The following is a 19423-nucleotide window of genomic DNA, read 5'->3' on the forward strand; positions in this document are numbered from 1 at the left end:
AAAAAAAGGTAAAAATCACGTGATTTTACATGATTTTTTTCTCAAGGGGGGGGCCCGGGCCCCCCGGGCCCCCCCCCCCCCCTGGATCCGCCACTGGTCTAAGATGTAGGGTTAGGGTTAGGGTTTCAATAGGGTTTTATGTTAGGTTTAGGGTTAGGTTTAGGGTAGGGTATAGTGTTGAATCCAGGGTTGAAGTTAGCCATTCGATTTAGTGTATGAAATTTACAGCGGAGCAATTGTCGCCGGAGCAAATGTCATGGAATCTTTCTCAATTGAGTAACGTTCTCAAGGAAGTTAATACGTTTAGATCGTCACTATTTCATTTGTATGGGTAGGCCTATGCTAGGCCTACGTGATCTGGTTACCTGGGTAAATTCCAATGAAAACACTAGAACAAGTTTAAATCCTCATGACATTCAGGGAGGCTATTCCAATCGCAATCTAGGCTATCAAAGATGTGCGGTAGGCACACACAACTGCCGATTGACATAAGGTTAATAAGATATTCAAGTAATGGAAATATTTTGCTGTGTACATTGGACCCCTAAATTAGTGGATGCACATGGTATACCACTCATTCGAAACGAAGCATCAACAATCTGATTTTTCAAACATTTCATAGTGCCTATTACTCAAGAGTCCACGTTGAAGTATATTAGGAGCGACTTTCGATCGGTTGTAAGCTTCCTCTAGATAATTATCATGGATTTTATTTCTGTCCTAAGTAACTCTCCCTTTGAGCATGTGTTAAATTGTTTATCCCGAGTAAACATTAGATTCTGGACATCAACATAACTTAGAAAAAATACCTAACTTAGGGTACGTTTATACTCAACTTTGTAGCATATTGATGTTTCTCCGACTCTAAATCTTATGGCTGAAAAGAGCCCCCCCCCCCCCTAACAAAATAGGGGGTAGATAGAGCGAGAGAGAGAGAGAGAGAGAGAGAGAGAGAGAGAGAGAGATAGAAGAAAATCGAGAGAAAAGAGAGAGAGAGAGAGAGAGAGAGAGAGAGAGAGAGAGAGAGAGAGAGACTGATATATAAAACTTGAGAGAGGATAAGGGAAATAATGTGAAAAGAAAGTTACAGGAGCGCATCCAACATTAGGTCATATCTCCAGAAGCACTCTCGGAAGCACTGGCGTATTTATACATTTACAAGCAAGAACAACCTTCTTATCAAGCAAGAATTAAAAGGCAATGTCAATTATCATTATGGGAATTTTCTCAAAAATCTTCTACTCGGCCGAAACGGTGATCTAGCTGAAGAATATCCAAGTCCGGGATTCAATCCAACTCCCTGATTACAATACATGTACTTTCAAAATTGACGCGCTATAGTAAGGGGTCTATATATACAACATAAAGTCTAGCAAATTACTTGTGCAATATTCAAAACCAAATCAATTCAGCCTATCGATTTCCTAATATCAGGGTTAGGCTAAAGCATCGCAAATGGAGACCACCGAGGCCAAAGAGATTTAAGGTTATAATTGATCTGAGCATGCGCACATTAGCGTTGCCATAAAACTATTTTCCCTACGCAACGGTACGCGGTTGCGGTTCGACATTCAACTTGATTTTTTTAGAGAGTGATAGATAATTCAATTATGGACCTTGTCAGAATTCAAAGATGAGAACTAAGTGTCCAAAACCTCTGAAAATATCGATGCAACCATGTCGCGGCCAGGTAAGTTGTGTTGAATAAAGTATTTTAACATATTTTATTGAGCTCAACGACGTAAATTTTATTCTTTTCTTTTCCCACATGTGCTAATTCGTGTCATGTTTTGAAGAGCATCTGGATCTAAGATTATTTACTGACACTGAATGATCTACTATCAAGAAAATAAAGAGGCTGGTTTAAAAGTAACCAGCCTCTTACTTGTCTTGATAGTTGAGACAACCTGCAAAAGGAAAACAATCTACCCCCATACCATTTCTTTATGATTGTTTTTTTAATACAGAAAAGAGTGAAAGTGAAAAAAATTTGAACTAAAATAAAAAATTGTCTAAAGTAGAATCTATGGCTGATCTGGAAATTGTGTGAATCAATGACATTTTCTACCATTTCCAGATAGACTATTGTAAGTATATGTGCCATAGCCCTAAATAGCTATGGACCTAATAGTAAGACTCTGACTTATGAGTGTGTAAACCCACATCATATTTTCTACTTTCTAGACATGTTTCAACTTCTTAATTTTTGTCTTTTGTAATTATTTTCAATCGTACCAATAGGTTCTCGGACTAGGAGAAAAGGTCCTGGTATATCTCCATCCTCAGGAGCATCTACAGACCTTCAGTCTTGTCACACATGTGGGAGAACATTTCTGCCCGATGTTTTGGTAAAACTTCTCTTCTCTTTTTAAAAGTGAAATTATTAGATCTTTCCTTACGTCGTACGATAATCCTGTTGGAAAGTAAATTTGAATTATGAGCATACAAGTCATTATCTATAAAGTACTTGCAAGGTTCATCAGCCTTTTAAATGTTAAAATGAAGTTAACAGGGGTTTTCTGTTACTTGAGATTTTTCTTATGAAATGATTCAGTCCCAATTAAGTGTTCATATTTAATCCAACAGGTTTGAAAAATAGATTTCTCATTTGTTTAAATCATAGAACTATTATGTTGGTGGCATGTCAGTCACAAATTGCTCGACATGTGAACACATTAAAGTAAGATGTATCCAAATATCTTCTCATCAGTTTGTCAGACACTATTTTTATTATGAGAAATAAATTATAATATATGTTGAACCCTAAATATTTAAGTCAGAAGAACCTGTATTTTGGTTTTGTTCATAAGTTTTGCTTCTCGAATAAAATCATCTTTTTACGCGAGTTCAACTTTGTGTTTTGGGGAAGAAGATAAGTCTAAATATTTACAGAAATATGTACCTTTTCTTCGTGTTGTTATCATTGTTTAATTGTTGAATCCTAATTGTGTTTTTTCCTGAACAGAAGAGGCATATTCCAATATGTGCCAAAGTGTTCAACTCTAAAAGGAGGGTGTTTGAGTCAGGAAGACAGAGGGTAGCAGGAACTGGAATATCCATCACAAAAATCGTAAAACCTGATAAAATAAAGGTAATTGATGCAGTAAAGATCAAGTCCAATTATTGATCATGCACAATCAGTATATGCACTCATCAGTAGGGCATGTAATATGTTATTTTCTCATTTGAGGACTTGATAGCTAATTATTTTTTTTCCTGTATTTTGTATTTCTTTCCTTTTATTGGGCATGGGGACATATCTGTTTATGGATGTATTTTTTTATTTTTTTATTCACTTTTAGTTACATGCTCTGGCATACTTATGGTCTTGACTTACAATCAGGAGATTAAAGGCATTGATCTAAATTTGTCAATATCCACCCAGGTGACACAATCTAGAGTAGTAGTAAAGAATTGAGCTAATGCACAGTTGAGTGAAGAAGCACATAGTAAATGTGAAATGTTCATTCAGTCCTTAATGATAAATCAATATCCGGGAAAAATATGGTTATGTATTAGATCCTTGTTTGCTTGCTGAGTTTGTTTTGTGACTTTCTTCCAAACAGAAACAAGGTATAAAGAAGACAAACTGGAGAAACAATCATGCAGACTTTGTGAATGCCATCAGGTCAGCGAGGCAAGCCCAGCATGCTATCAACACAGGGCAGCCCCTCCCTCCACCCCCTCCTCCGTCGATCAATCCAGGTGAGGTGCTGATTTAATTACTTCATTGTCTGGACAAAATTGAATACAGCCTCTTCAGCAATCAGCATTTTATATTGACGATGCAGCTTTATGGATATTTTCCTCGTACTCAGACCTGATTAAAACCTGATTTAAATCGGTTTCTGAATTTAAAAAAAAAAAAAAAAATCCTGATTTTTTTTTTCTTCCCGATTTTATTTCCCCCTTATATTCTCTTTTCTTCCCTATTTTCCCCTTTCTTCCCTATTTTCCCCTATTATTTCCCAATTTTTCTTACTCAAAGGGGGGAATGTTGTTAGATGCCATTTTTCCCAGAATCCTCTTTTTATGCCTCCGTTACGAAGTAGCCGGAGGCATTATGTTTTCGGGTTGTCCGTCCGTCCGTACGTCCCGTTCTCGTGATCGCGTTATCTGAAGAACCAATTAATGGATTCCTGCCAAACTTTGGTCATGTATGTATCTTGCAGAGCCGATGAACTGAGTAGATTTCGGGGTCACGAGGTCAAAGGTCAAAGGTCACAGGGCTCATTATGTATGCAAAAACAGCTTGTGATCGCATTATCTGAAGAACCAATTGATGGATTCCTGCCAAACTTAGGTCATGTATGTATCTTGCAGAGACGATGAACTGACAAGATTTTGGGGTCACGAGGTCAAAGGTCAAAGGTCACAGGGCTCATTATGTATGCTAAAACAGCTCGTGATCGCGTTATCTCAAGAACCGATTGATGGATTCCTGCCAAACTTAGGTCATGTATGTTACTTGCAGAGCCGATGAACTGATTAAATTTTGGGGTCATGAGGTCAAGGTCAAAGGTCATGCGGCTCATTATGCATGCAAAAATAGCTTGTGATCGCATTATCATTAGAACAGATTGATGGATTCCTCCCAAACTTAGATCATGTATGTATCTTGCAGAGCCAATGAACTGAGTAGATTCTTGGGTCATGAGGTCAAAGGTCAAAGGTCATGGGCTCATTATGTATGCAAAAATGAACGCATTCTCATTAGAACTGACAGATGGATTACTATTTAACTCGGGACATCTTGCAGAGCCAATGAACTGAGTAGATGTTAGGGTCATGTGGTCAAAGATCAAAGGGTCATATATGTATATGAGAAATTGCTTGTAATCACGATATTCTGAGAACCTGTTAATGGATTACAATTGAACTTGAATTTGAATAATTCCTTCTGTTTTGGTTTGTAAAATTGCTCTATGACGGAGGCATCATTTCGACTGCGCGCAGTCGAAGTTCCATCTAGTTTTTTCTTTTTTTTTTAATTGCTCACTATCACCCCTGCATACTGTGGTCTTATCTGGGGGAGAAGGGTCGTGATTTGTTAGGTTTATTTTCTGTATCTGTGTTTGTATACGAGTCCATTATTCAAACCAGGGAAATTTGATGTAGGAGCAAAACTTGATTGATTTGTGTATGTTGGTTTAAATCACTAAGCCTAACCATAGTTCCTATCCTGCAGATATTAGCAAGGTATTCTTTTTCCTTTTCTTTTTTTCCTTGTTTTAAAATTCCCGTATGTTGTACTTCACCCTAGAGTCCTTGCTACTTCTTCGAAAGATACTCTAGACTTTTGCAGTATAGTTGTCCATTTTAAGATATATCTCCACTTAATTAATCAAAACTAGCCGCGGTTTCATTTACAATTCAATGTGAATCAGTGCTTCCTATCTGTATATATTTCTCCCTTCTCATCCAGATTACATACAGTGTCCACACTGTGGACGCCGTTTCAGCCAGACTGCAGCAGCCAGACATATTAACTTCTGTGGGGAGAGAACCAATACGTTTGGTGCACCTGTCAAGCCCCTCAATAAGAGAGCTGCAGCGGACGTCCAGGGGAGTAAAGTGGCCATCAGGAAAGCTGTAAGTCAATCACGCCGTTATCAAGACAACTTTATTGCCATTTTGTGCCAAATACAACCACAAATTACATTTTTTAAAATTAAAATGTGTAATCAGACGTTCATGTTTACTGCGATATTTTGATATATAAAATAGTTGTTGAAGCCCCCCTGCCCCCATTAGTACATTTGATTACTGTACCTCTTGTTTGTCTCTAATATATAGCTTAAATCAAGATATAAGTCTCTATTTCGAGTATACATAATACTCATCACTAAAGGAAATGAATCCTCTGTAAAAGAACAGTAGCTTATATTTACATGGGTAAAATTTCTAATAACCAACAACTTTACATCCTGAAATATATATATTAGTATCTATCATAATGCTGAATATAACTAATGTCGTATATGTCTATTCTAAAATGTAGTATGATTAAAGTTATGTATTGGAAAAATGCAACTGCAAATGATGTATATTGTGAGTTAAATAATGAATAACGGCCAATATTATATTCCACATTGCAGTATGACAACATTGTAGTTAGACGCAAGCCCTCTACCAACCCCTATGCCTATGCACAAGGTAATGGTGATAATGATGGCGTCAAGGTTTACTCTGCAGCGTTTGGGGGCAGTGGGCCTGATCAACAAGGTGAATATAACTCTACTCCATAACCTGACAAACACAGATAGACAGGGCTAAGGGCACTTTGCGTACCCCCACTATAAAAAGAACCTGAATAACAAAGTTAACTGAACACGAAGTCCAAACCCAGTTTGATTCTAGAAGCCCTCAATAAAACAATTTCATTTAGGGGCTTTCAATTAAACCTGCAACATTCGATTATTTGTCTGTGATACAATAACTTCATGTCAAAAGTAGCTACTTCCCAGATGCTGTCAACTTCCAGTGTCATTTCTAGTTTGCGATTTCCAAGAAGACAATGAGACTGAATGCATATAGTGCAAGGTAAGATTAAAGATGAGGAACACCCAGAACAAGATTGATTGAAGATATTAGAGAGTTATAACTGCATATGCTCCCTTTCTAAAGCGTATGTTCTTGTGGCTGGTCATCAAGTGTGGCATATTATATGTGAAGAGTTGAATTTGATTTGATTTATCGGAATATAGTGTAATGTTACATTCTCCCTCTATAGAAATGAATCTTGTTAAAACACCCAAATCTAAATCAGTCTCTGTTGATTTCATTCAGGTTCCAAGGTTACTGCCAGACGTAATTCCACCTCACCCAGAAGAAAAATAGCATCTCCCAGACAATCATCTCGTAGGAGTTCGTCATCTCTTGTATCTTTGTCACCAAGGCAACAACCATCACCAAGGCAGCAGCCGTCACCACGACAACAGCCATCACCACGGCAACAAGCATTTTCTGGCCCGCAACGGACATCTCCGAGGCTCAAGCAACTTTCCATAGAGCCATCATCATCACCCTTGTCGCATCTATCCAGTTCCCCTCGTTTCCAGTCATCCTCGCAGCCTTCCGCATCACTATTGCCACAGACTGTATCCATGAAGAATTCCCCTTTACGCTCCCTCCCTCCAGCAACACAGCATCCGTCCTGGCAGCAGCCGTCTGCATTACAGAAGCTGCCCTCTCCTTCTCAAGAGATGACAACGATACAACCCCTGTCCGGCCCATCCAGCCCTCACCACCAGCAGTCCTACTCTCCGTCCCTGGCTGCAGGCCCCTCCTCCTCTCAGATATCCCCTCCTCCTTTTCCAGAAAGAAGCTTCAACTCATTACCGCCATGGCAACAGGCCTTGAAGACCAGCAGCGGCAGATCGCCTCCAAAGGCAACACAACTTCCTAATGGACACATCAGGAAGTCAGGATTGATCAAATCAGGAAAACCCAAAGGAAATGTTAGGTATGTCAACCAGTTAGCCAGCTGAGCTAGTTAATATGTGGTCTTGAATATTGGGGATTAACAAAAAGTAAAACGTTTACAAAATGTATTCAAATATACCTTGAATGCTGAAAATTACAAACGAATGATACCTTCCAAAAATACATTTTCATAAAAATAAGTACTGAGAAATTAGCATAGATAGCCAAAGAGGCCTCAAATCTGTACAATTCTGTGCATGCATATATACAAGTGTCTTGGTGGTTTTAAAAACTTTGGGTATTTTTTATTTTGTTGGTTTATTTAACTAATATCTGCCATGACATTAAATAATTTCAGAATTACGTTTTAAACAGATGAATTTTTTTCTTCAGAATATAAGATTGTCACATTTTGTTTGATAATCTTGTCCCCAAAACCAGACACATATGTATTTGTTAATTTAGCACCACGATCTTAAACTATCCCCCCCCCCCCCCTCCTTCCCCACATTTACAGATTTGCTGATGATGTCCAAGTGAAAACATTTGGTGACACTTTACCGGGACCAGGTGATACAGGAGCCCCCTTTGACCTTGGCGCACCTTCTCAGTCTGCATATGCAATGCCAAACAGAGTTGATGAACAATTGTTATCTAGACATCAGGATCTCATGTCAGTGTTGAAGAAAAACTATGGTGATGATGTAATGCTAGCCACGCCCGGCAACCACATGGATGAGATGATGCAGTCCAGGCATCCTGGGCATCCTCCTCCAGATTATAACAGTCTCGGCGGGATGAGTTTCCATGGCAACCAGGGAGGAATGCCTGAATTAACAGCCCAAAGCACAGGGATGCACAGAAGTTCAGCATTGAATGGTCCCCCTTCACATCTCCCGCCATCCTCCATGAGGACATCCTATCAAGATACGTATGGGAGAAATGATCACCAGTCGTATGACAGGTATGTTGAATTCATGAAGGAATGTGAGAGAAAATCATACTTGTATATTCTCTTGTGATTACCTATTTTTATTAGGAAATGGAGATGAAACATGCATATAATATGAGTGACATTTCTCGTTATTTCATCAGCATAACTTGGAATTAGAAAGAAAAAAAAATCATTTAAATACATTTGATATGATAATAAGATGGTATACATCCCAGGTTTGCATCATCTCTTCTATGATGTTTGATGATATCTCATGAGATGATTAAGTTGGCATGCAAAATGATTGTTGTTTTTTTCCTTCTTTCAGCACAACTCCTTTATCGCACAGCATCCCAACAGGACTATCCCAAGAACCTACCTCCAGCCATTCCGGACCTCCACAGGGGTATGGTAGAAGACCACGCCCAATTGGAGGCTCCCTTCGTGGGTCCGTTCCAACCAGGCCGTCACCCAGTGACTTCAGTAAGCTCTCCATCTCCGGTGGCATGCATGGAGGGGGATTCCCCGGAATGTAAGGTCATTTTGTATAGGAGTCCATGCCCATGCAATTGTAAGCTCTCCATCTCTGGTGACATGCATTAAGAGGGATTGAGTGGAGCAAGTTTGAGCTTTTCAAAGGTTGTCAGAGACAACGACCACTTGCAGAATATCCATTCATAGTTGCCAGTGTTGAGCTAGAGGAGAACCATATCATACAGCATTTAAGATGGTTCGATTTGCAGAAGAAGTAGCGGTTTTCCTCAGAGATCATGAAATGTTCCCTATCAATCCTTCTGTACCAACCCATACTCCACTCGAGATGTCAACTGGTGCATGGAAATTTAAGATTACCTACATGGGAATATATAGTAGACATCTTGTATTTGACAGAGCATAATATTGTCTGGGTATAATAGAAGACCAGTGTTTTGATGGAAGTACTACTTCCATCAAAAGACTAAATGCAAAGTTCGGTACGACTCTACTTAGTAGAGTCGTACCGAACTTTGCATTTATTGTACATTATCTTTGTCTTTCCACCACTAGCTATGCAAGTCACATGACAATTTTCATTACCGGTACATCATTTATGTTATACACATGCATCATTAGAAATATCAAAGTGGACTGGTATCGTATCAATTAGAAACTTGGTAATAGGTCCAAATTCATTCCTATATCAATTTGGTAACGTCCAGAATTAAAACATGATTTTACAAAGAAGGGTTGATTCAATTATCCATGTCTAAAATCAATGTTTAAACCTCTGCTTTGGACTAAAAGTAAATGATTACATGTTGCTTGCCCGTTGGACATGAAGATATTAATGCTCTACATTTATCAATATTTAAAGTGTACTAGTCACAAAAAAAATAAATTATTCTGTTGGTTAGAGGTTTCATGTCATAATATTTACCGTAAATTCAAAATATGAGCTTCAATGTTACTTCTATTAGGAGATTTTGCAAGTTTAAATACACTCTTAATCAATATGCAAAAGCCACTTCTGAGTAGATCATTTAACTCACCCATATGCGAGTGCATAAAATACGTGCCTCTCATATTTGACACTTTTCAGTAAATGAAACAATATGCCTTTGATTTATTTATGTATCAAATACAGGGTTTTATATCAACCTCAATGCCTGGATATGCAAACACTAAATAAAAATATATAATTGTTTGTGTAGTACTTTTTTTCTTTCTTTTTCGAGTTCATATTTTTGTGAAAAAGCCATTTAAGTGATAACCTTCATGGCCTAGTATTACTATCTTCTATTATTCCGAGATGTGTCATTGCTTTATTAAATATTGTGTGTCCAAAGCAGTAATATATAGATATTTATAAATTGTATAATCTTAAATATATTTTTACAAAGTCTTATGGACAATTTCTGCTGCAGAAGTTCATCAAATTACTATTACACTGACAGCTGACTGGTTGTGAGCATACTGAAAAAAATAGTATTTATGATTTAATTCAAATATTGATAAGATATATATATATATATATATAACAAATATCTATAAAGATCTGTAAGTGTTAATATTCTTATTATAATTTCATAATAAATAGTGTGCTCTGATTACATGATACACTACTTCTGACCAAAAAAAATAATGTTGGACATCTAGTGGACACTTTTATTTACATATTTATGGTATTCCTTTTTGCTATTTTGTTAAAGGAGGCATTAATTATGATAGAGTTTACGTAATACGAAATCATCTTGATTTTTATGTCAGAATTTCTACACCTTGAAATATAAATATATTTATTATTGTAAATTGTGAAATACAATATGTATGTATATTATTTTAAGTTATATTGTTTTTACGATATATGTTGTAAATCAATGATATATGAAATGTGTTTTGATGTGCCTTTATGCTATAGGATTAGCTGATTTTACCCCCAGATTTGACCTCTTGACCAATGGAGGCATTATTATGTGATTTCACACAGGATGAATATATGTATAATTCTTAAAAATTCATATGTTTAAGTTTCAGAGAGCTGTTTAGGCCTGGTTAGGTTTAGCTTTAGGGTTAAGGTGGCAATTGGGTTTTAGGTTAGCCTGGTTAGGTTCAGGTTTAGGGTTAGGGTTAGGTATAGTGTTGGTTAAAATCTCCTGGTTTGAAGTAAAGAATTTGGTTAGTGTAGGAGCAATTGTTGCAGGAGCAAGTGTTGTACAACCTTCTTTCAACATTTGTGCCTTTTATTTTTCACAAAGTGGAAATGACAAAATTTTAGTTATGATAGTTTATTACCTAACTCTTTAATTGGGTACAAAACTATTGGAATATCATTCTGTTGGAATATAGTCCATGCAATGCAAAAGTTTTTTAATTTATTTATTTCTGATGCTGCCTATGTTGAAATGCCCATTTCTAAATGTTGTTGTTGGTTTTCTCATTTATATAATTGATGCATTTGCCTTTGTTGTCTATATTGAGTCGTGTACACTTTGTATTGTCCAGTGGAAGATAATATTGGACATTTTTTATCTTCTTGGAGGGAATATTGTTGATTTATCAGAGGTTCATTCACACACACAGTGTTATATTACATTTTGGTGTGGACATGTCAGGTGTCCCAAAGGGGGGGAAATGTAGGATTTCATCCATGTTGCGTTGGTTTCCTACATAGGGGTAACATCTTGCATATATTTGATTTGATTTTGATTTGATTTTCTTCTGCATTCATGTAAACATACAGTTTTTCGATAACAATAATAATATAAAGTACAATAAGTATTTTTCTGACAATGAATCATAAATAAGCAAATACATATATATAAATTGTTATTTTCAAAAACGAAATGATAAACTGTCATAAATACTAAATTTCCTCAAACATGATAGTTATACGTTGAAATGTTTTAAAGAATTACAGAACGATTGAAGATAAATGTAATGCAGGAAGTATAAAACACAGTAGACTGTCAATAGAAATTGTAAATCTTTAGTTCTGTATATAATTTTTGATATGTGATCTAGTATTTGTTTTGTTCTTTTTAGTGTTTTTTTACAAGCTATTAGTAATTGAATATTTGCCTTGTAGATTATGTATAAATAACCTGTTTCTTGCCAATTGATGCTGAATTAAAGCCAGGTTAAGAAAAATGTGTATGTGGAGAGGTACATGTAACATATTAGTTATTGATGAAACTTGAAACTTTTACTTAAATTAATGTAGTCCTGCTGTTAGCAGCGTGAATCATTAAATTGAATGCTTATATCTAGCATTGGTTGTATTGGTAGGTTAAAAGTCAGATTAAACGTTCAAAATTTGATCGTTATTTTATGAATAATTTGAGGGAAGAGTATCTCGAACGAGAATTATGAAGTAAACTTGAAGTGTTTCACAGCATGAAACTGTCATGATCACCTGTCCTCAATCTACTGGTTGTACAGAAGTCACCTCCTAGATTTGCCCCAGATTACAAATTAATGTAACACCCTCGGACTCTATACCTCTCGGATCGAAGCCTACCTAAAGGGATTCCAGGGTCCAAAACTCCAAATGATGACATTTATGAAACCTTTGTCGATAGGCCCTGTCATATTTTACCAGAGTTCACTGAATTTGTTATTGGTGGGTTTCGTTAAATTTATTATTTGTAGTACTATAGTAGTAGTACAATATACAAAAAATAATTTATTTTTCCATACTTGATAGAATGAATTCCGCGAATTTTATATGAAAATTCAGCATTATTTGTATTTAATATTAAGCTGATTTAGAAATACATGTAAAAAAAACTTAAAATAGACCTATTCGAGTTCTAGAAATGTAACATGACATTATTCATTCAACGATGCATTGCTTTTGCAGCTGAATAAATTCAGTATAGACTCCATTATTGTCATGCGTTGTTTCATTTTCTTTTCTGTCTTCACTTCACAACTTTGTTTAAATATTTGATTATCTTTGTTATTCTCCACTGAGAAATATACAGGATAAATTCATTCTCTTAAATCCCAATTTATTTTTTATTTGGTTTGTTGAATACCAGGGAGGTGAGACACCTGACCTTCCTGGTCAAAGTTGATATTTTTTTGTTGGAAGTTGTAGGGGGGGGGGGGTAATCTAGATCTAGACCTATGAGCATTTGATTTGACAGTGAGTTTTTTGTGTCCATGACCATTTTTTTTTTTTTTTTTAATGTAGACCTAGTTAAAGATAAGTTGAGTTCTGGTAAATCTAATGCGATTGCATTGTGAAAGAAACGACGTGACATCGATCAGAAAAGGTTGATCATCTAGATCTATTGGGTATTGCCATTGGTGTGTTACGTGTGTAATATATACGGTTCTGGAAAAAAATCAAAATAAGAAATTTTGCCCAGCCTTGGTAAAGTTACAAGCACTGTCTGTAGGCCTAGCTAGGTCTACACTAGACAGAAATAACCATCTGATTTGGGTCATTTCTTTTTTGTTGACATTCCCCAATATAATCGGAGGTCTAGTGGAGCCAGACGTAGTCTCTGTGTAACAACCGACGACTAGAGAGACTGAAGTTTTCGGTCTAGGTCTACACAGGAATAGCCTAGACCGTATGTAGGATGGGCCTAGATCTAGTATAGTAGTAACTTCTATAAAGCCTAGACCTCTACACGAACATGCATGATGCGGCATGCTGTTATAGTTTTACATCATCATGCCTTATTTGAATAAGAAGCCTTTTGAACATGTTGAACTTGAAGGCACTTGACTTGAGAATGAGAAGCCATGCTTTTCAGGGAACATTTTTATCTGATTTGCTTCCACACTCACGTATTAAGAACAATGGGAACACTCACAAATTATTTTTTACCTCTTCCCAGAACTCCTGTTCTCTGTTTTAGTTTAAGTAGATCTAGATCTAGATCTAGACTAGACCGAAAGCTTCAGTCTCTATAATCGTCGGTTGTTCCACTGAGACTACGTCTGGCTCCACTAGACCTCCGGTTATAGAGACTGAACGACTGCCTATGCCAGCCTGTGTTGAACTTATTCCGCTAGATTTTAGCCGCTAGGCCCCTCCCACAAACTTGCCACGGCCGTATTGTTATGCCCCCAAAATCCCCCAAAATGTCATTTTACCCCGTTCATTTCCAATTTTAAATTAGGCCTAGGCTATAATACATCGGTTCCACTTACTAACTTTATGGATATAATCCGTTTAATGGTCCCTTTTAAGGAAATTATGGGTCAAAATCGACATCCATGTTGAAAATCTTGCAAGCCGTGTTCCCGTGTGCGACTTTGCGTTTTACACCCTGGCCTGGACCTTTTCCCAATAAATTTCAAGGAACCGACTGGGAAAAGTCTATCCATGACAAGATATTGCGCGCGCACGTAGCTCTTCTGCAATGCTCAACGTACGTCCTATATGTCCAGTGTCGCGGTACGCGGTACATGTACTTTTGTATCGAGACGTACGAGTGAGAGAAAAACAACGAATAACAACAGAAGGAAATAGAGAAAAACAATAAATAATTAAAGAACAGAGAGGAAACAAAGAATGTCATAAGCAGAGAGAGAAAACAAAAACTAACTTGAAAGAAAGAGAGAAATTAGAGAAGGAATTAATCAAAGTAAGGAAAGAGAGAAACCAAATAATATTATGGTTTTTGTGGTTTAATTCCGCCTTCTTCAGGGTTTCAATTTTTGACGTGTAGCCTACTTTCAAACCATTTGCTGATTCGGACCCCCCCCCCTAACACACGTGTACACATATCGACACATACACAGACTACACTCGACATAATATGTGTAATGGTAATGTAATACATAAACTGTGATTTAAATATTGCACTCGTACCATTTTCTATTATTGTGGGATCACGTCTTTCATTTTTTAAATTCATGTCATTTGTTTCTAAGACCTAATTTCTCTAATTATCTTGACCCCTCTCCCTTCATATTTGTGTCCTAAGACCTCCCCCCCCCCTCATCTCTCTTCATATTTGTTTTCTTAGACCCATTTCTCCCCCGCCCCCCCCCCCATCTCTATTCATATTTGTTTTCTAAGACCTCTCTCTCTCGACCCACTCTCTCTCTCGTATGTATTTCTCAGACCCCTCTTTCTTTCTCTCTCATTAACCCCCTCTTCATATTTGTTTCTAAGGCCTCTCTCTCTCTCTTCATATTTGTTTCTAAGACCCCCCCCCCCCTCTCTTTCTCATTTCTTGATATTTGTTTCTAAGACCTCTCTCTCTCTAGCTCTCAATTCATGATATTTGTTTCTAAGACCCCCTCTCTTTCTCACTTCTTGAATTCATATTTGTTTCTAAGACCTGTCTCTCTCTCCCTTTCTCTCTTTCTCATTTTAAATTCATGATATTTGTTTATAAGACCTCTCTTTCTCTCTTTTTCCATTCATCACTTTGTCTAGTGTAATGTACAGACACATAACATATAAAGGAAATTATACACCAGTTTTACATGAATTCATTTGCACTTTATTTACTGCTTTACATTCATATACTTTTTTTTTTCGTGAAGGTAATCTAATCCTTCAATGTCAGAGAAGTAATACAAAAGATACAGGAGTATGTGTATGCATAAATAGTTATATAAAGAAGAAATATGTAGTAAAAGTGAAAGCAAACAATAGTAGAAATTTGAACAGATAATTTGACAGTGTGTTAAGATTTAGATGCAAGAAATGACTATAAGAAATTTTTATTTGAAAATACATGCACATGTAGATAAAAAGAGATCTGAACATAGGCGGATTCATGGGCGCAGAGGCGTGCACCGCACTTTACTTTGGAGATAACGAACTGAATACACATAATAATGGATGATACGTGAAAATATTTTTCTTCAGCGAGTAACAATATTTCACGTATTTCGCGAAAATTGATCATCCAATATTATAATTATTATTTAGATACTCCACAGAGATATTGTGATTTATTCACCATTTTTTATAATATACTAGTACATGTACTTGTAAACTGCATCTTGGCAATTGAAGCTTGAAACGAGTGCAAATATGAAATTTCCCAAGCATTTATGTGGTGCTGGTGCACAACTAACATGAAAAGTTAAAAATGTTTGAATTTCAAGAAAACAGTAGGCCTACCGTAACACTAATATAATCATTTACCTGTACAAAGTCGAACATCTAGAATTTACATATCCCAATCCAAGTACTCATGAACTGTATTAAGTTAGTAAGTTACACCTTAACTTAAGTTAGGCCCTCCTGCAGTCCTAGACTACATAACGTTAGATCTAACGTTATGTTTGTTTACATTGTTACTTATGCTTAGCTAGTCCAATTGACATTGCTGTTGTTAATGTTGACTGACAGACAGTACTGACAGTGACAGTGACAATGTGACAATGTGCAGCGACTCACTTAGTCTTACTCTTAGTTTTGCTAACTATGGATGCCTAACAGTTACAGTTAATCGTACTCATATAACTACAATTCAAAACTGGATTTACAGTATTCATACCCGCAAAGGCGTCTGCATTGCCACTCCGTCATCATCCTCGATGAATTCCATCGTGCAGCAAGCTTCTTAACTTGTTGTTCTGAACTTGAAATCCTATATCTTCTCCCTTAATCTTCAGTATTGCAGCTGCGTACGGTGTGTATAAATGCTGCATCGACGTACGTCTGTACTGTGCGCATGTACGATTCGATTTGGAACTGGCGCGCCCGATCGAGGAGCGTAGACTAGACTCATTCAAGCAGTTTCATTGCTATTTACCGGGAAAATGTCCAGGCCAGGGTGTAAAACGCAAAGTCGCTTCCCGTGTTAAACTCTCGCTGCCGTCAATCTCATCCCTTCTAGTCTACGCCGAAGGCAAAATGATTATGAAGGAAAAACTGCGCCATCTACACGTTCGTAATGGCGTTATCACAGTTTTCCCTTCATAATCATTTTGCCTTCGGCGTAGACTAGAAGGGATGAGATTGACGGCAGCGAGAGTTTAACACGGCTTGCAAGATTTTCAACATGGATGTCGATTTTGACCCATAATTTCCTTAAAAGGGACCATTAAACGGATTATATCAATAAAGTTAGTAAGTGGAACCGATGTATTATAGCCTAGGCCTAATTTAAAATTGGAAATGAACGAGGTAAAATGACATTTTGGGGGATTTTGGGGGCATAACAATACGGCCGTGGCAAGTTTGTGGGAGGGGCCTAGCGGCTAAAATCTAGCGGAATAAGTTCAACACAGGCTGGCATAGGCGATCGTTCTGTCTCTATAACCGGAGGTCTAGTGGAGCCAGACGTAGTCTCAGTGGAACAACCGACGATTATAGAGACTGAAGCTTTCGGTCTAGATCTAGACCTGAATGATGGTGATAGGCCTAGAACTACGGAGAGTTTAGAATTTGATCTTTCTTGGAAATGTGGTGGCTCTAAAAAGAGCCGTTGGTTTTAGATGTCAAGCTGACAATCTAAGCACGCTCGCCACGGATGCGGCGGGCCAGCTGGATGTCCTTTGGCATGATGGTAACACGCTTGGCGTGGATGGCGCAAAGGTTGGTGTCCTCGAAAAGACCGACCAAGTAGGCTTCGCTGGCCTCCTGAAGAGCCATGACGGCAGAGCTCTGGAAACGGAGCTCGGTCTTGAAGTCTTGAGCGATCTCACGGACCAGACGCTGGAAGGGGAGCTTGCGGATGAGCAGCTCGGTACTCTTCTGGTAGCGACGGATCTCACGGAGAGCGACGGTACCGGGCCTGTAACGATGGGGCTTCTTGACTCCGCCGGTGGCTGGGGCGGACTTGCGAGCTGCCTTGGTGGCCAGCTGCTTGCGAGGAGCCTTTCCTCCGGTGGACTTGCGAGCGGTCTGCTTGGTACGGGCCATTTTGATTTGCTGAATGTGATATCAACTGATGTTTCAAAAATCCCGCACTCGTATTTATATCAAAATTGTACGAAGATGATTGGTTAGTCGTGCGACAAGCAGTGATTGGCCATTCGCTATATCAAGCACAGTATGTGATTGGGTACTGTACGCTTTCCTAATATATTCATGATTTCTTCGGGCCTCGTCGTGTGATTTTGTACATGGTCATTGTAGTAAACATTATAAGATTATGAAATATTAAACTTAATTACATCCTAAATTGTATCGTTATCGCTGTGAAGTAGTATTTCTAAATGTATTACAGAAATTTATACGCTAATACGTAATATTCGTTAGGTTTTAAGAGAAGAAAGATCGTACTGGATTGGATTTTCGAGATCGCTGTAAAAATGAATAATTCATTAACAAACCGGCTTTCCTGTCGTCGACATTTTGGCTTTTTGAGAAGTATGTTATCATTTATCAATAACAGCATCCATCAAAATTGAAAATGAAATGATCGATATTGAATAGAAAATGATATGGACTATTTTTTCACCAAACAAAAGTAGAAATTGTAAGAATATTTCCACGTTGTTTTCTATTTTGGCGAGCAAACGACTTCAAGGAGTCCTGATGAATTATTCATAAGGTGCTGGCGACCTGTTGTAAACGATTTTGGTCAAGTAAAATACATTAATGTTCTCTTGTCTACTGTGCAATATGTAAACTAATACGCTTAAATACTGTATTGAGATGAATTAAAGTGTTTAAATAGTATTTGATAACCGGAACTCTGTTCTTGAATTTTTTATACCGATTTGAGTAAAGAATTTGTTCATAACGAACGTGCGATAGTTTATGCAAATATTGCATCGACGAAGCGACGAGATTTTAGTCCCCTTGACCGTAGGCGGCTCACTCTCAATAGAAATTATTTAGTACACTCGCGTCCGCAAAGGAGTTATATATACCCGCCGAAACTCATTTTGCAGTACAGATTTTTTCAATCGTCAAATCTACAAGTCAACATGTCTGGACGTGGTAAAGGAGGAAAAGGACTCGGAAAGGGAGGCGCCAAGCGTCATCGCAAGGTTTTGCGTGATAACATCCAGGGAATCACCAAGCCCGCCATTCGCCGTCTTGCCCGACGTGGAGGTGTCAAGCGTATCAGCGGTCTCATCTACGAAGAGACCCGTGGGGTCCTCAAGGTCTTCCTTGAGAACGTCATCCGTGATGCCGTCACTTACTGCGAGCACGCCAAGAGAAAGACCGTCACTGCCATGGACGTCGTCTACGCTCTGAAGCGCCAAGGACGTACCCTGTACGGATTCGGCGGTTAAGAAGGAAATACCTCTTAACTCGGCATATCAAACGGCTCTTTTTAGAGCCACCAAATATCCAAGAAAGAATCAATAAGAATCTCCAACTAAGTTTGACAGCACATGATCTAGAGTCTAGACTAGAGTCTAGACTAGATCTATGAATGAAGTGTGTGTGGTGACCAAAGTACGCGGGGCTTTTGAAAGTATTAATTCGAAAGTCTAAGTACTAAGAGTCTAAAACTAGATCTAGGTCTAGACTACTCTGGAGAGTGATAAGAAATGATCTGTGATTTCCAGGCTGATAATTACCCAACTTTCCCCAATGTTCTCACTCGTAAGGCAGGGAACCTGTTACATGCCATTTTTTTTAAACAAAAGGGGGGGGGGGGTGATTGAGGGAAGAACCAAAAATTAGTGCTCACCAACAGT

General features: G+C 37.8%; 3 protein-coding genes and 1 long non-coding RNA gene across 4 annotated transcripts; 2 read left to right on the forward strand and 2 right to left on the reverse strand.

The window, feature by feature from the left end:
* The first annotated feature begins 1256 nt into the window (after positions 1-1256).
* Positions 1257-9295, forward strand: LOC105438488 (AT-rich interactive domain-containing protein 1A). The gene is made up of 9 exons (XM_011666365.2): positions 1257-1690; positions 2242-2348; positions 2966-3091; positions 3567-3705; positions 5426-5592; positions 6099-6225; positions 6790-7465; positions 7943-8389; positions 8688-9295. The coding sequence occupies exons 1-9, from the start codon at positions 1678-1680 to the stop codon at positions 8893-8895; spliced, it is 2010 nt and encodes a 669-aa protein (XP_011664667.2). The 5' UTR covers positions 1257-1677; the 3' UTR covers positions 8896-9295.
* Positions 9296-15286: 5991 nt separating this feature from the next.
* LOC115924732 lies at positions 15287-16615 on the reverse strand. Its single transcript, XR_004064422.1, has 2 exons — positions 16201-16615; positions 15287-15674 (listed from the first exon to the last, which is right to left on the reverse strand). It is a non-coding gene; the product is annotated as an uncharacterized LOC115924732 (long non-coding RNA).
* Positions 16616-17160: 545 nt separating this feature from the next.
* Positions 17161-17736, reverse strand: LOC115924728 (histone H3, embryonic). Its single transcript, XM_030987508.1, has one exon. The coding sequence runs from the start codon at positions 17685-17687 to the stop codon at positions 17277-17279; it is 411 nt and encodes a 136-aa protein (XP_030843368.1). The 5' UTR covers positions 17688-17736; the 3' UTR covers positions 17161-17276.
* Positions 17737-18645: 909 nt separating this feature from the next.
* Positions 18646-19062, forward strand: LOC115924735 (histone H4). Its single transcript, XM_030987519.1, has one exon. It carries the CDS (start codon positions 18701-18703, stop codon positions 19010-19012), a length of 312 nt encoding a protein of 103 aa, XP_030843379.1. The 5' UTR covers positions 18646-18700; the 3' UTR covers positions 19013-19062.
* Positions 19063-19423: the final 361 nt, after the last annotated feature.

Source organism: Strongylocentrotus purpuratus, unplaced genomic scaffold (assembly GCF_000002235.5).
Source record: "Strongylocentrotus purpuratus isolate Spur 01 unplaced genomic scaffold, Spur_5.0 spur5_contig_839, whole genome shotgun sequence".
In the NCBI taxonomy this organism is placed as follows: Eukaryota; Metazoa; Echinodermata; class Echinoidea; order Camarodonta; family Strongylocentrotidae; genus Strongylocentrotus; species Strongylocentrotus purpuratus.

What these genes read in the sequence shown, in the direction of transcription:
- LOC105438488 (XM_011666365.2), top strand. An exon ending in TAAAACCTGATAAAATAAAG is followed by an intron (nt 3,092 to 3,566) that starts GTAATTGATGCA and finishes TCTTCCAAACAG; the next exon opens with AAACAAGGTATAAAGAAGAC. An exon ending in AAACCCAAAGGAAATGTTAG is followed by an intron (nt 7,466 to 7,942) that starts GTATGTCAACCA and finishes CCACATTTACAG; the next exon opens with ATTTGCTGATGATGTCCAAG.
- LOC115924728 (XM_030987508.1), bottom strand. Translation starts at nt 17,687, where the DNA reads ATGGCCCGTACCAAGCAGACCGCTCGCAAGTCCACCGGAGGAAAGGCT.
- LOC115924735 (XM_030987519.1), top strand. Translation starts at nt 18,701, where the DNA reads ATGTCTGGACGTGGTAAAGGAGGAAAAGGACTCGGAAAGGGAGGCGCC.